The sequence below is a fragment of the Sinocyclocheilus anshuiensis genome, unplaced genomic scaffold (assembly GCF_001515605.1).
Source record: "Sinocyclocheilus anshuiensis isolate Anshui unplaced genomic scaffold, SAMN03320099.WGS_v1.1 scaffold23, whole genome shotgun sequence".
NCBI lineage: Eukaryota > Metazoa > Chordata > Actinopteri > Cypriniformes > Cyprinidae > Sinocyclocheilus > Sinocyclocheilus anshuiensis.
In genome coordinates, this window is record NW_015552545.1 from 1,028,379 (window position 1) to 1,040,698 (window position 12,320).

Consider the following 12,320-nt stretch of genomic DNA (forward strand, 5'->3'; position numbering starts at 1 on the left):
ACTTGTTTACAGTATACTGACAATCTATAGCTCCTTGATATAGCCCATTTAAAACTTTTACTAACATCTATCGGTGATAAACTTTTTTTTAGAAAGGCCCAACAGTAAGGATTTTTTAAATTTTTTTATGAAGGCCCAATCAGGCCAGTATATCAAATTTTCACTTGCCATGAGGAAAAATTAAAAATGCTGATATTTTTAGGTAAATATTTTAAATGAAATGCCGTAAACAAGCATATTGATTTTTATCATCTTTTTAAAATTCCTTATGTTAGGACTTACCATCTGACAGGACTTCATAAGCCTCTGAAAGCTCTTTAAACTTCTTTTCTGCCTCTTCCTTGTTATCTGGATTCTTATCTGGATGCCACCTGAGAGCTAGTTTCCTGTAACTACAAAGGAAATACAACATGACAGAGTGATAAATGAGCCAAGACAGGAAGAATACCATATTTAAAAAAGCATTAGTGCTACTAGTTTCTACATCTGAATTACTGTTAAATGTTGAAAAGCAAGCAATGTTAGGGATATTAAGAGGACTAAATGAAACCAAAGATGAAGCTTACGCTTTTTTGATGTCATCTGGAGATGCATTTCTCTGCACCCCTAGAACATGGTAATAATAGTCATCCATGGCCACCGATTTCAATGGCTGGCAATCAAAAGGGGGATAAACAAAAATATAATAATAATTAGCACAAATCTGCAGGCACTATAACTATATAAAGCCTACTGTATCATTAGGTGCATGAATTTCTAAGGCCTTTAAATTTTTAAGATCTGAAAAACCTGTTGTACACAATCTTACTGTGAAATCTCTATTGATTTTTATCAAATAAATATATGAATAACCTTTATATTGTTGTTACTATTTAAAGATGAATATTTACTGAACTGAAGCAACGTTACTTGATTATTTGATTATCCATACATATTTGTTTTTAGAAAAATCATGTAAAAATGTGAATATCAAATATGATACAACAGGCTTTTGAAGAATATTTTTCGGTACATCTCTCAATCATCATTGTATTGCACTAACTTCATGTCATGATGGGTTTGTTTTCACACAACCAATCATATTTTGAGTGTTGGTAGAGAAGGACGCATGTGCAAAATAAGAGATAGTGAGGTGCTATAAATGTCACATTGCCATTTCCCCATTCACACTATGATAAAATACATTTATGAATATAAACAATGATTTTTGGTGCACTGCAAAAAGACAGCCACTAAAATACACTGAATAAAAGCAACAAAGGCATAGTTCACCTACAAAAAAGAAAGAAAGTTCTGTAATGATTTGCTCATTCTTATGTTGTTCCAAACCTGTATGACTTACATTCTTCAGTGGAACAAAAAAAGAAAATGTCTGGCAGAATGACAGTCTCCGTAACCATTCACTTTCGTTTTATGAACAAAACATGCAATCAAAGCGAATAATGACTGAGGCGGTCATTCTGACAAATATCTCTTTTTGTGTTTCACAGAAGAAAGAAAATCATGCAGGTTTGGAAAAACATGAGGGTGAGTAAATTAACACAGGCTGTTCATGTTTGGGTGAACTCTCTCTTTAAAGCTTCTCTATGTCCACAAGCTAGCCAACCACCAACAATATTAATACATTCCATTAATACCTTCTTCCTGACACTGAGAGAAAATTGGTTTGACGTTGGATATTAGACAGATATTCAGCCTCGAAAAACTATTTAGAATAATGGCAAAATACGTGTTTTGTTTGAATTGTTTTAAAAATGTAGAAGAGAACAGTGTTGTTTGTGTCTTATTCTGCCTTGATGTATGGCAACTCATAGATTTTATAACGTAATGGCGCAGGATAGGGGCCATCTACAAAGTACAAAACGAAGAGAATAAACGTTCAATGGTTCCACATCCAAATGCTTAACTGTTGAAAGAAAAAAAAAAAAGAAGAAACAAATTGTACACACAAGACCTTGAAATGCACACACACAAACACACAACTCTCATTTGCTAAACAACACATGCTAGATATTGTAAAGAATAATAATATTAGTAATAATAATAAGAAAAATTATAATATTTACATTTTGGAAAAAATACATATATTTGGCATACAATGCCGAACTCAAAAGGTGTGACCTGTTACTACATCCTAAATTAAATTATTTCAGTCCGGCTTTAATATCATACGTGATACAGACTCGTTGGAAGGCTTCACAAGCTATTCTTTAATGTCAATAGCATGAATTCTGCATCTCTTTTGACAATGAAAACTGGAAAATGTTCTTTGAGAAATCTGTAACAAGACACAGCCTTTGAAGTTGAGATAGAAGATTGTATTTATTTTAAACGAATTAATGTACTGGTTTCATTTTCAATAGTATGTGTTCTATTATTGTTCTGTGGCTAGAACCACCATCAAAATGTTTGTCTGATCTGTAACAAGTCACACACTATGAAGCTGACACAGAAGAGTCTATTTTTTTTTTAATGAATTTATTTATCGATTTAAATTTCAATAGCGTGTAATTTTGGTCATAGTTCTGTGAATACAACCAACATTAAAATGTTCTTACAAGGACCTGGAATAAGCCTACTGCATATCACTTGGATTATGGAATTATAATGATTTTTATATTGTTTTTCTACTATTAATATAATTATTAATAGTAATAATATAATAACAACCACTATCACATATTTAGTTTACAATATTTCTTATTTAAATTCAAGTGGGTGTTATAAGTGTTTGTCTGGGTATCTTTCAAAGACCTTGGTGCACAAATTACTCGTTTAGCAAACTATTAAAAAAATCGTTTTATCCTTCCACATGTACTTTGTAGACGGTCCCTACCTGGCCTAAAGAGCTAGCGCGCCGCTGCTAGAGCCTTTATGCGTTACAACATATCGAGGAGGATTAAAACAAATAAACTGCGATGTGTGTTCAGTTCTACGTTCTAAAACTTGTCAGATTAAGCCATTTTTTATACAATTATACTCAACCACTAAGAATTTATTGATGTTTTTCGCGGCTGAATATCTGTCTAATATCCAACGTTAAACGAACTTTATCTCGGTCTTCCAGACGAAATAAAAGCTTACCCTTTTTACCCACACTTTCAAAAGCCCAAAACATCTGAACAGCGATATAACTTGCTGTAATTCATATTTCGACCTGGCAACCTTTGCATCTTTTTTAGATGAGCTAGCCAGCTAGCAACAATGCTATGAGCGGGCGAGCAGGTTTTATTATTATTTGTCTCGTGAAGCAAAGCTCTAGCGTAAGCCTGGAGACATATTTAACGCTTAACTTACCTTGTATTTTAACTGCCAGAGGCAGCTGCTCTGTTTTTGATTCGCTAACCTCTGCCTGGGCGACGCTGTATCGAGCTGATGTGACAAGCAACGAAGCGTCCGGAACTAACACGAATCTTCTGGGTTTTGTTGTTGCAAGATTTGACGTCACGTCCTGTTTGAGTTATTCAAAGCATCCGCGATTTTGGCTCCAGTTTTTCTGAGGAAATAAATCATTTTAGTGGACGAGTTTGACAGCTGCTTTATGATGTCGTAAAATAGTCGACTCTGTGCGTTTTCGTCTGCTGTGTGAAAAATGTTGACTATTATAACTGCTGTATTTCATTGTTCAAATAGCCACATATGAGCGCTTCTCCTCCTGCGGACACGTGTATGTCCCGGAGGTTGTATATAAAACAAATGTCCCCATAATAAATTGATCTTTTAATTTTGCTGTTTTCAAATGCCCTTCATATTTCATAGTTTCGCAAACTATGAAAATATTTACAACAAATATAATTTAGTGTGTATAAAACCACATAAAAAGAGTGATTAAAAAAAAAACATTTATAGAACAAAGCCAGAGACCACGATGACATTACAAATAGTGAATTAAACCATTTATACAAAAAACGCGAGAGTTTATTTTCTGAAAGTTCGCTGATGTGGCCACATGCACGTATAAACGATATAATTAGGCTAAATGGCGGAGAGCTGATATCACATGATACTAACTACCAATTAAATTACGTTATCCTTATATTTATTTTTTTATTTATCTTGTGATCCTTTGGCGTCGTACTGGGTCCCTCTGCTGGCTTGTTTTTGTATTACGCTTCGCAGGTGCACAGAGTTCAATTACTGACTGTCCACTGCAGTTTCAATCGTTGATGAGTTATAGGCTAGAACACAGCGTCAGTAATAACAACTCTTATAATTATGAAAACAAGAATGAAATAAACATAGGCTAATTACATTAATAAATTAAAATATTTTAAAATAAAAATGCATAAATAGAAAGACTTGCATACTATATTAATCTAACATTAATAGAGTTGAAGATTATTAGTGCCAGATTCAAAAAATGACATTTGTAATGTGTGGCTCTGATATAAACAGGTGCTGGTCTTAAGCCTTGTCACTGACATTCATATGTTTCTCATTAAGCTAAGCCTGTTAGCAGTTCAGCAGCAAGTGCCCTTTCCAGACCCATCAGTTAGAGTCCATATGCAGATAGACAGTGGCTATCCTGTTTCAAATATAAAATATGAATGGGAAGTTCCTTTTGGCATTAATCCGGGTATGAGGTGCCAGAGAGATACTATTAGGATACTATCAGAAGTTAATCATCCCAGTGTTCCAACATATATTAATGCCAATTTTTGCATCGATAGCCTAAAGGAAAACAAACTGGCTAGCTGACAATGCAGTTGTCATTTTGGCAATGGGAATTTGTATTTTATACTGATAAATGGGCATGATAAGACGGGTGCAGCAGTGGTACATAAACTATTAACTCCAGTCTCTTTTGTGTCTGTCCTTTTTTCTCTCTCGTAGCTGTTTCAGTAATGAGGGATGAAATAGAGGAAGTTCTGCTTCATGTTACTTACACGTACTGCTGTCCTGCTGTGCGGGATGCAGAAGTTTGTCAAGTTGAGCCTTAAAACAACAAGGAACACTTGACCTGTTAGATCACAGCCATACATTCTACCATTTCTCTCCCTCGCTCTGTCCCATTTGTCCCCTCAGGACGGTAATGTCTAATTTTATCCATGGTTATTGAATAACAGTTCATGAGAAGGCAGAATCAGAGTCAGGTTGAATAATCGATCATGCTGCTCTTGCTGCTATAAACAGAAGTGGGCTAAGTGCTTCATCAGGGAGGGAGAGGCCTGTGAAAAAAAGACTCATCACTGTGAACAGGGTTCAATGCCTTCAAATGTAAAATCAAGAGAAAATTTGTTGCTTGATGAGTGACATTTACATATTATAGATTATTTGGAGGAATGTCATCACACATAGGGTCACTGGCTCTAAAGAGCAATGTCTAATCTTAAGTGTTTATTGCATGGCAGAGGTCAGAGGTGAGTTTCACTGGCTTTAAAGTCATTTACACCTTAACACCTACGCTACCTCACCTCACCACTTGAGGGCTTCACAAGACTTCAGACATCAGTCTGGCAGATAATCACATTTAAAAATCACTGCACACCCAAGCTTGGCTGGTCTCCTTTTCCAGCACATTCTGGTAGACAGTATGACCAGAGAGGCTTATGCATCTGTGGCTTCTTCACTTATTGTTGTTTAATAAGTTTGATTAAAGCTGACGAAAGTTGTCGAAAAATAAGTCATTTTTAAAAATTAGTTTATTAGTAAAAAGTAAACAATTCCCAATATAATTTCTGAGAATGTGTGTTAAATTCATAATATTGACAGGATTGATAATAAAGACACGAAAGGATAATTTTTCTACGTATTGTTAATAGAAAACATGCCCTCAATGCCCCTGAAAATCAATTACAAGTGACAACCTGAACAAATAAAGACAAAAACAGTAATATTGTGAAATATTATTGCCATTTAAAATAACTTTTTCTATTTTAATATATCGAATTGTAATTACTTAATGTAATGTATGCCTGTGATGGAAAAGCTGAATTTACAGCAGCCATTACTCAGGTTCAGTGTCACATGGTCCTTCAGAATTCATTGTTATCAATGTTGAAAACCGTTGTGCTGCTTAATTATTTTTGCAGAAACTGTGATACTTTTTTCCTTGATAAATAGCATGTGTTTGAATCTTTTGTAACATTTGCCTTTATTGTCATTGAACAATATAATGCAACAATGAAAGTAATAATTTCCTTCAAAAAAAATAAAATAAAATAAATAAAAATACTGACCCCAAACTTTTGAATGGATATTTATATGCTAATGAATTTTTTTTCTTGTAATTTAAAGTGTTGACAATACAAATTGTACATTTGTATTGTTGTATTAAACAATATGAACTTTATGAATGATTCTCTTTGTCCTTATTCAAGATTTTGTGCTCATTCACTTGCTGCAGGAGGAAATGATGAGAGAAGTCCTGCTGTTAATAGACAGCCTCAGATACATGCATTAATTTAACTGTACAGTCACATTCACATATATGGGACTCACATCTCTGAGAGTCAAGATTAAACTCTGCTCTGCTCTTTGAAAGACTAATGAGGTTGAATTACTGTTCGCTTTTTATCCCACAGAGGAAATGGAAGGAATAGGATTCCGTTTTGTTCATTTTCATTTTCATTTTTGTTCCGTTTTGACATGTTCATGAAAACATACCTTCACTTTTCAGGTTTAAACAAATGAACAGCTGATGACTAATTCCTGTTTTGTGCCCCAACACAGCATTTCACAAGGATAATACAGTTTATGTGCACAAACCATATCTTTATGTGTATTTTATCAGTCAATTACACGGCGGCCATACATCAAAATATACATAACCTTTGTGCACAGAATGAGATAGAATTCATGAAAAGGCTGCAGCTGTGACTGAATGAAATGGATTAATCAACTATACACAAGATCTTGTGGTGTTCCACAGGAATCCCCTTTTATCTTCACTTGACAAGTCACTACAAGCATGTTCCTTCCAGAGAGCTTTCAAGACACAACTCACAGTTTTCCATTAGTCGTTTGGAGTCACAGATCAAGTGATCTATCAGCATGAATTGATAGAAAACATCTATTTGGTTTCATCTGTGTGTAAACCTGTTACCTGTTAAGACAGTTAAAATGTACAAAATCATCAAAGAGTACAGTCACAAGGATCCTGTACAAATTTAGGGATCTTTTCATTTTGACAGTCCTGTCTCCTGACTTTGGTGCCGCTCACTGTAGCTGGCCTCCTCTTTTGGAGGTGCATTATTGATGGCTGTCTCACTTTGTATTGCTGTTGCTTAGAAAGGGATACAGAGGCACTTAGGAAATTGAACTAGATGCAAACTTCATTGCACCAAACCTTTTAGTGATGTCATTAATTAAACTGCATTGTGAATATGGAGTGTTTTTGGCAGGAGACTGTGACAGCCATCGGCTGCTGGACTGACTGCTTCAACCCAAGCACTTAGACAAACAGCAGAGTGATGTCATCCAAGCAAGGCACTGCTGAGAGTTTTGGGAAAAGTAGTTTTTAGTCATCTATGAATTTACTATTGATCTGAAGCCAAAAATGATGCGACGTTTAAATTTAAACCAATTTAAATGAAAACAAAGACGGATAGATTAATACATCCAAGATTAAACAGATTAATAACTAGTTTAATAATTATTAAACCCAACAATGTTCAATATTGTGAACATTAATATAGTCAAATCAGACAGACAGACAGATAACCTTTTGAAAGAATCACATTTTGTTGCTTTGCAGCCTGAAATGAAGACGGACACAGTTTTTGTTTTATCCAGCTGTATTTACTCAGTGCAACTTATAACATCCAAGTGAACGATAGAATACCAACATGTCAGAAGAAAAAAATAATAAATAAACAGAATCACTGAGTTGGAAAAAGGATCACCCCCTTGTGTCAGTATTTTGTTGAACCACCTTTTGCTTTAATTACAGTCTTTAGTCTGTTGGGATATGTCTCTGTCTCTACTAACTTTGCACATCTAGACTTTGCAATATTTGCCCACTCGTCTTTGCAGAACCGCTCAAGTTCAGTTCAATTTGATGGTGAGCGTTTGTGGTCTGCAGTCTGCAAGTCATTCCACAGATTTTCAATGGGGTTTCAGTCTGAGCTCTGACTAGGCCATGCAAGGATATTCACCTTTTTCTCCTTCAACCACTGTGTGCTCAGTTTTGTGGTGTGCTTTGGGTCATTGTCATGTTGGAAGGTAAACCTTCTTCCCACTGACAACTTTCTGGCAGAGGGCAGCAGATTTTCCTCAAGAGTTTGACTATTTTTCCCATCCATTTTTCCTTCTATCCTGACAAGTGCTCCAGTCCCTGCTGCAGAGAAACACCCCCATAACAGGATTTCACCACCTCCATGTTTACTGAATGCTGTTATTTGGATGGTGAGCTGTATTGGATTTTGGCCAAACATATCGTTTGGTGTTGAGGCCAAATAATTAAATTTTAGTCTCATCTGCCTCACAATCTTCAAGGTGCGTTTTGGCAAAGCTCAGTTGTGACTGCATGTGGCCTTTCTTGAGGAGTGGATTTTTTCTTGCAACCCTCCCATACAAACCACATTTGTGATATTGTTGTCACATGCACACAATGACCACTCTTTGTCATAAATTCCAGCAGCTGCTTCAGAGTTGCTGTAGGCCTATTTGTAGCCTCTCTGACCAGTTTTCTCCAGGGAGGATCTGTGTTGTACCAAATACCTTCCACTTCTTAATAATAGACTTCACTGTGCTTCTAGGCATTGATAAAGCCCTTGAATTTTTTTGTATCCATCTCCTGACTCGTGGCTGTCCACAACTTCATGCCGGAGATCTTTTGACAGTGCCTTACCACCCATAGTTGACTGTTTGCTTCATTTGCACTCCCAAGGACTGAAACACTCCAGGAAAGCTCTTTTCATGCTGAGATAATCAAAATGACCACAGCTGATCACAGTTGAAAGTCAAATGGCTTTGTGTGCCATTGAGAAGGTGATTAGCTACACCTGATTGAGTTTACAAGTCATTTTTAGGGGGGGGTGATCCTTTTTCCAAATGATTCTGTTTATTTTTTAGTTTATTTTTTTCTGACATGTTGGTGTTCTATCTTTTACTTGGATGTTATAAGATGCACCGAGTAAATACAGCTTGATAAAACAGAAACTGTGTACATCTTCATTTCAGGCTGCAAAGCAACAAAATGTGATTATTTTAAAGGGGGGTTATTATTTTCTATACCCACTGTAAATAGATAGACAGACAGACAGACAGACAGAGAGACAGACATACAGATAGATAGATGTACTGGTAAATAATAATTATGACCTAAAAAATTACCTGGTAAATAAACTTATGACAAAAAGTAAACACAGTAAACTTTTTGTCATAATTATTTTTGTCTAAATAATTATGATGACTAGTTATTTTATCTTATAAATTAGAATTATCTCATAATAATGACTTAGTATGTCATAATTATGACTTTTTATGTCATAATAATGAGTTACCAATCCTTGATTTTTTTCCAACTTGGACTTTTTAAAAATTTTTATTAATTGTATATAGCCATAGTCACCATAGTCATCTATTGAACAGTGCATGTTATTTAATGCTCTTCTGAAGAACTTGAAGTTATCTGAGGGCTTTTATTGGGTTCTCTTTGAAGAAAATCTCAGTTTGTCATAAGCTTTCCAATACCACTGCTGCTCTAGGTTTCATGCGGGAAAGGTGATTTCATTGTGGCCTCGGCTGTCACTAAAGGTGTTGGTTAGTTTACAGTCACATTGCAGGTACCTGTGGAAGGTGTGCTGTCCTCCGCCCTCACATTGACTTGTTTTTCTACATCGTCAGTCTGACAAGCTCATAAAAGCCCTGAGCTTTTGAATTGGCAGTGGGAGAGTTCCATTCTGCACCTCCTTCAATCCCTCCTCTATCTCTCCCTCCCCTTTCTCTCTGACCTTTCTTCAGGCTCTGAATGCCTCATTTGATCTGACCGATGTTTGTTTATGGTCTGAGCAAATACAAATTGAGTTTTCCCCCCTGCTTTTCACCAAAGATGTGAAAGAGCAGGAAAAGGATGTGCTCTGTTTGGATTGCATGGTGCTCCATTCATTTGTACATGGTTGTGGATTGGAGAGGCTTGTCCAGTAGCTGTGACAGTTCAGTGAAAGGACTTATACACAAAGAAGAGATCCAACTAATAAGCAACTTCAGAAGGATTAATTGCATGAGGAATGTATTCAGCCAGATGAGGTGTGAGGAGATACGTGTGTGTGCATCATCCATCAAGCTGCCCTGTGGAAACAAAAAAAGGGGGAAAAAAGCTGTTCTCTGTGGGGAACTGCAGTCTTTCAACATTATAATTTTCAAATGTACACATCTGAAATGTTAATGTAAAAACACTAGATCATTTACCTTGAAAAATAGCTCAGTGCAAGTGATTTTCAGTGGAATAATGCTCAATGAAGTCCACCAACACCAGATCTTCATCTCGAAAAACTGAAGCGCAATGAGAAGCACCTCCACCCAAAAAACTGTCTAGCCGTCTGTTCTATGACCAATTTTTGGAAGGTTTATCAAGAGCTTTCAGAACAAGGAGGAAAAGCGCAGGATGGCAGGATCACAATGGGCCTGATAAAAGTGTGGAGTGGAGATGCAGCTGTTCAAATAACAAGCATGTTGCATCTAGGCTACGATGAGTCATATAAGCCCCTTATGGGATATCAACAGGTTCTGCCTCCCAGGATTTGCCTGCTGCAGTTGAATAGATGAAAAAAGGGCAAATACCTTAAACAGTTTCCTAAAGCCTCTGTGAAAAGCCTACTTGAGAGAGGAGAGGGTGGTCGGCTGTGTTTTAAGTGTGATGGGAAAGATCCACAAGCCTTCACCGTCGGGCCACATGCATGTGAATTAACTTGTCAAAGAATAAACAGAGAGATATAATTGGTGACAGACATGCCACCAAGGAAGGAATTCTGGGTTAAATGAGCAGAGTGATATTTTAACAGTTTTTGACAGGGGCGAAATCTGACTAAATGTTCAATAACAGAAAGGTTTGGGGTTTTATTTAAGGATAATATTTCCAAGATGGAACCAACATGTAGATGTCAACACAAACTGGAAGACCTTAAATGGTTTGTCAAGATATGAGCTTAAACAACATACATATTTCAACAAACACTACACTAAAAACAATTTGGTGTAGGATTTACTTGAAAAAAAGCTATGAAACTATTTTGACTCAGAAATTGCTATTAAATTTCACAAATAATTACCAAGAAATAGCAAGTAACACATTGAATTAAGTGTGGAAGTTTGAAATAGAAAGACTGTACTTGTATACTTGAAAAATGTACAACACATATAATCAACTTATTTATGACTAAGCAAAGTATGACAAAATGAATACACTATTATTATTTTGAGGTTGTAAATAAATATTATTGGTGGTGTATGTTTTACAAGAAATACTATTTCAATCTTTCTAGATCAAGATTTTACATTTAATATAATTTTTACTTTCCATTTTTTGTCATTATTTGTGAAATTTACTACAATTTCTGAGTGAAAATGGTTTCTACACTAATTTTTTTTTGTGTAGTTAGAATTTAAACAAGCCTTTTTCTGTATAGAGAAAGAAAGAAAGAAAGAAAGAAAGAAAGAAACTTCTCTAATATTACAAATGCTAAAAACCCAAGAACAATGGAAAAAGCTTATCCATCACAGCCAGTTCAAATCCCAGTGACTCCAATAAACATCCTTGGCTGGTAAAACAATTCAATCAACATAAACTGAAACATTTGTAACTCATTAGAAGAGAAGGTTTCCATGGTGACTGATTGAACTTTTGACTGAATAGGAGTGCTAGACGAGTTTGTTTGAATCCGGCTGGGTGACCCTCTGTTTGCTGTGCAGCTTTGCATTCCCACAAACCTTCCCATGCGCCATCCTCCACTTTGATACAGCGGCATAGCAACCGTGAGGACTGGCATTTTAGTGACGAGAGGCCAACACCAGATGCAACAATCTGCAACTGACTATTCTCTTGCTCCCTCTTTCTCTCTTATACCAGGGTAATTTTGAAACGGCATCGCAACCTTTTTCACATTTGAGTCAGCAAGCACTCAGGCAAATCCTAATCACAATAATCAGTCTCTGAAATGGCTGTTAATAGTTGCACAAGCTTAATTTCATTAAAGATCGATTGATTTGTACTCTGGGCATAACATACTGTGGCCATAAATGTTTTATTTGCTATTAATAGTTGTTTCAAAATCTATTAACACTCATTCCTGAGAGGTTAACTTGTCGTAAAAGCCAGATCAATGCTTTCTTGTCTTGCGCGAGGCCAAGGAACCATTAAAACAGGACTGACTGTTACT

General features: G+C 36.0%; 1 protein-coding gene across 1 annotated transcript in view; it reads right to left on the reverse strand.

Moving 5' to 3' along the window:
• The window catches only part of LOC107664031 (dnaJ homolog subfamily B member 6-like), a gene marked incomplete at its 3' end in the record, with an annotated part of 5,391 nt that extends 1,958 nt beyond the window's left edge, over positions 1–3,433 (reverse strand). The window contains exons 1-3 of the mRNA XM_016454474.1: positions 3,298–3,433; positions 567–652; positions 283–392 (exon numbers count right to left, since the gene is read on the reverse strand). Of these exons, the coding sequence (XP_016309960.1) occupies positions 283–392; positions 567–634 (178 nt within the window). The remainder of the gene's footprint in view (positions 1–282; positions 393–566; positions 653–3,297) is intronic.
• Between the last annotated feature and the right edge of the window lie 8,887 nt (positions 3,434–12,320).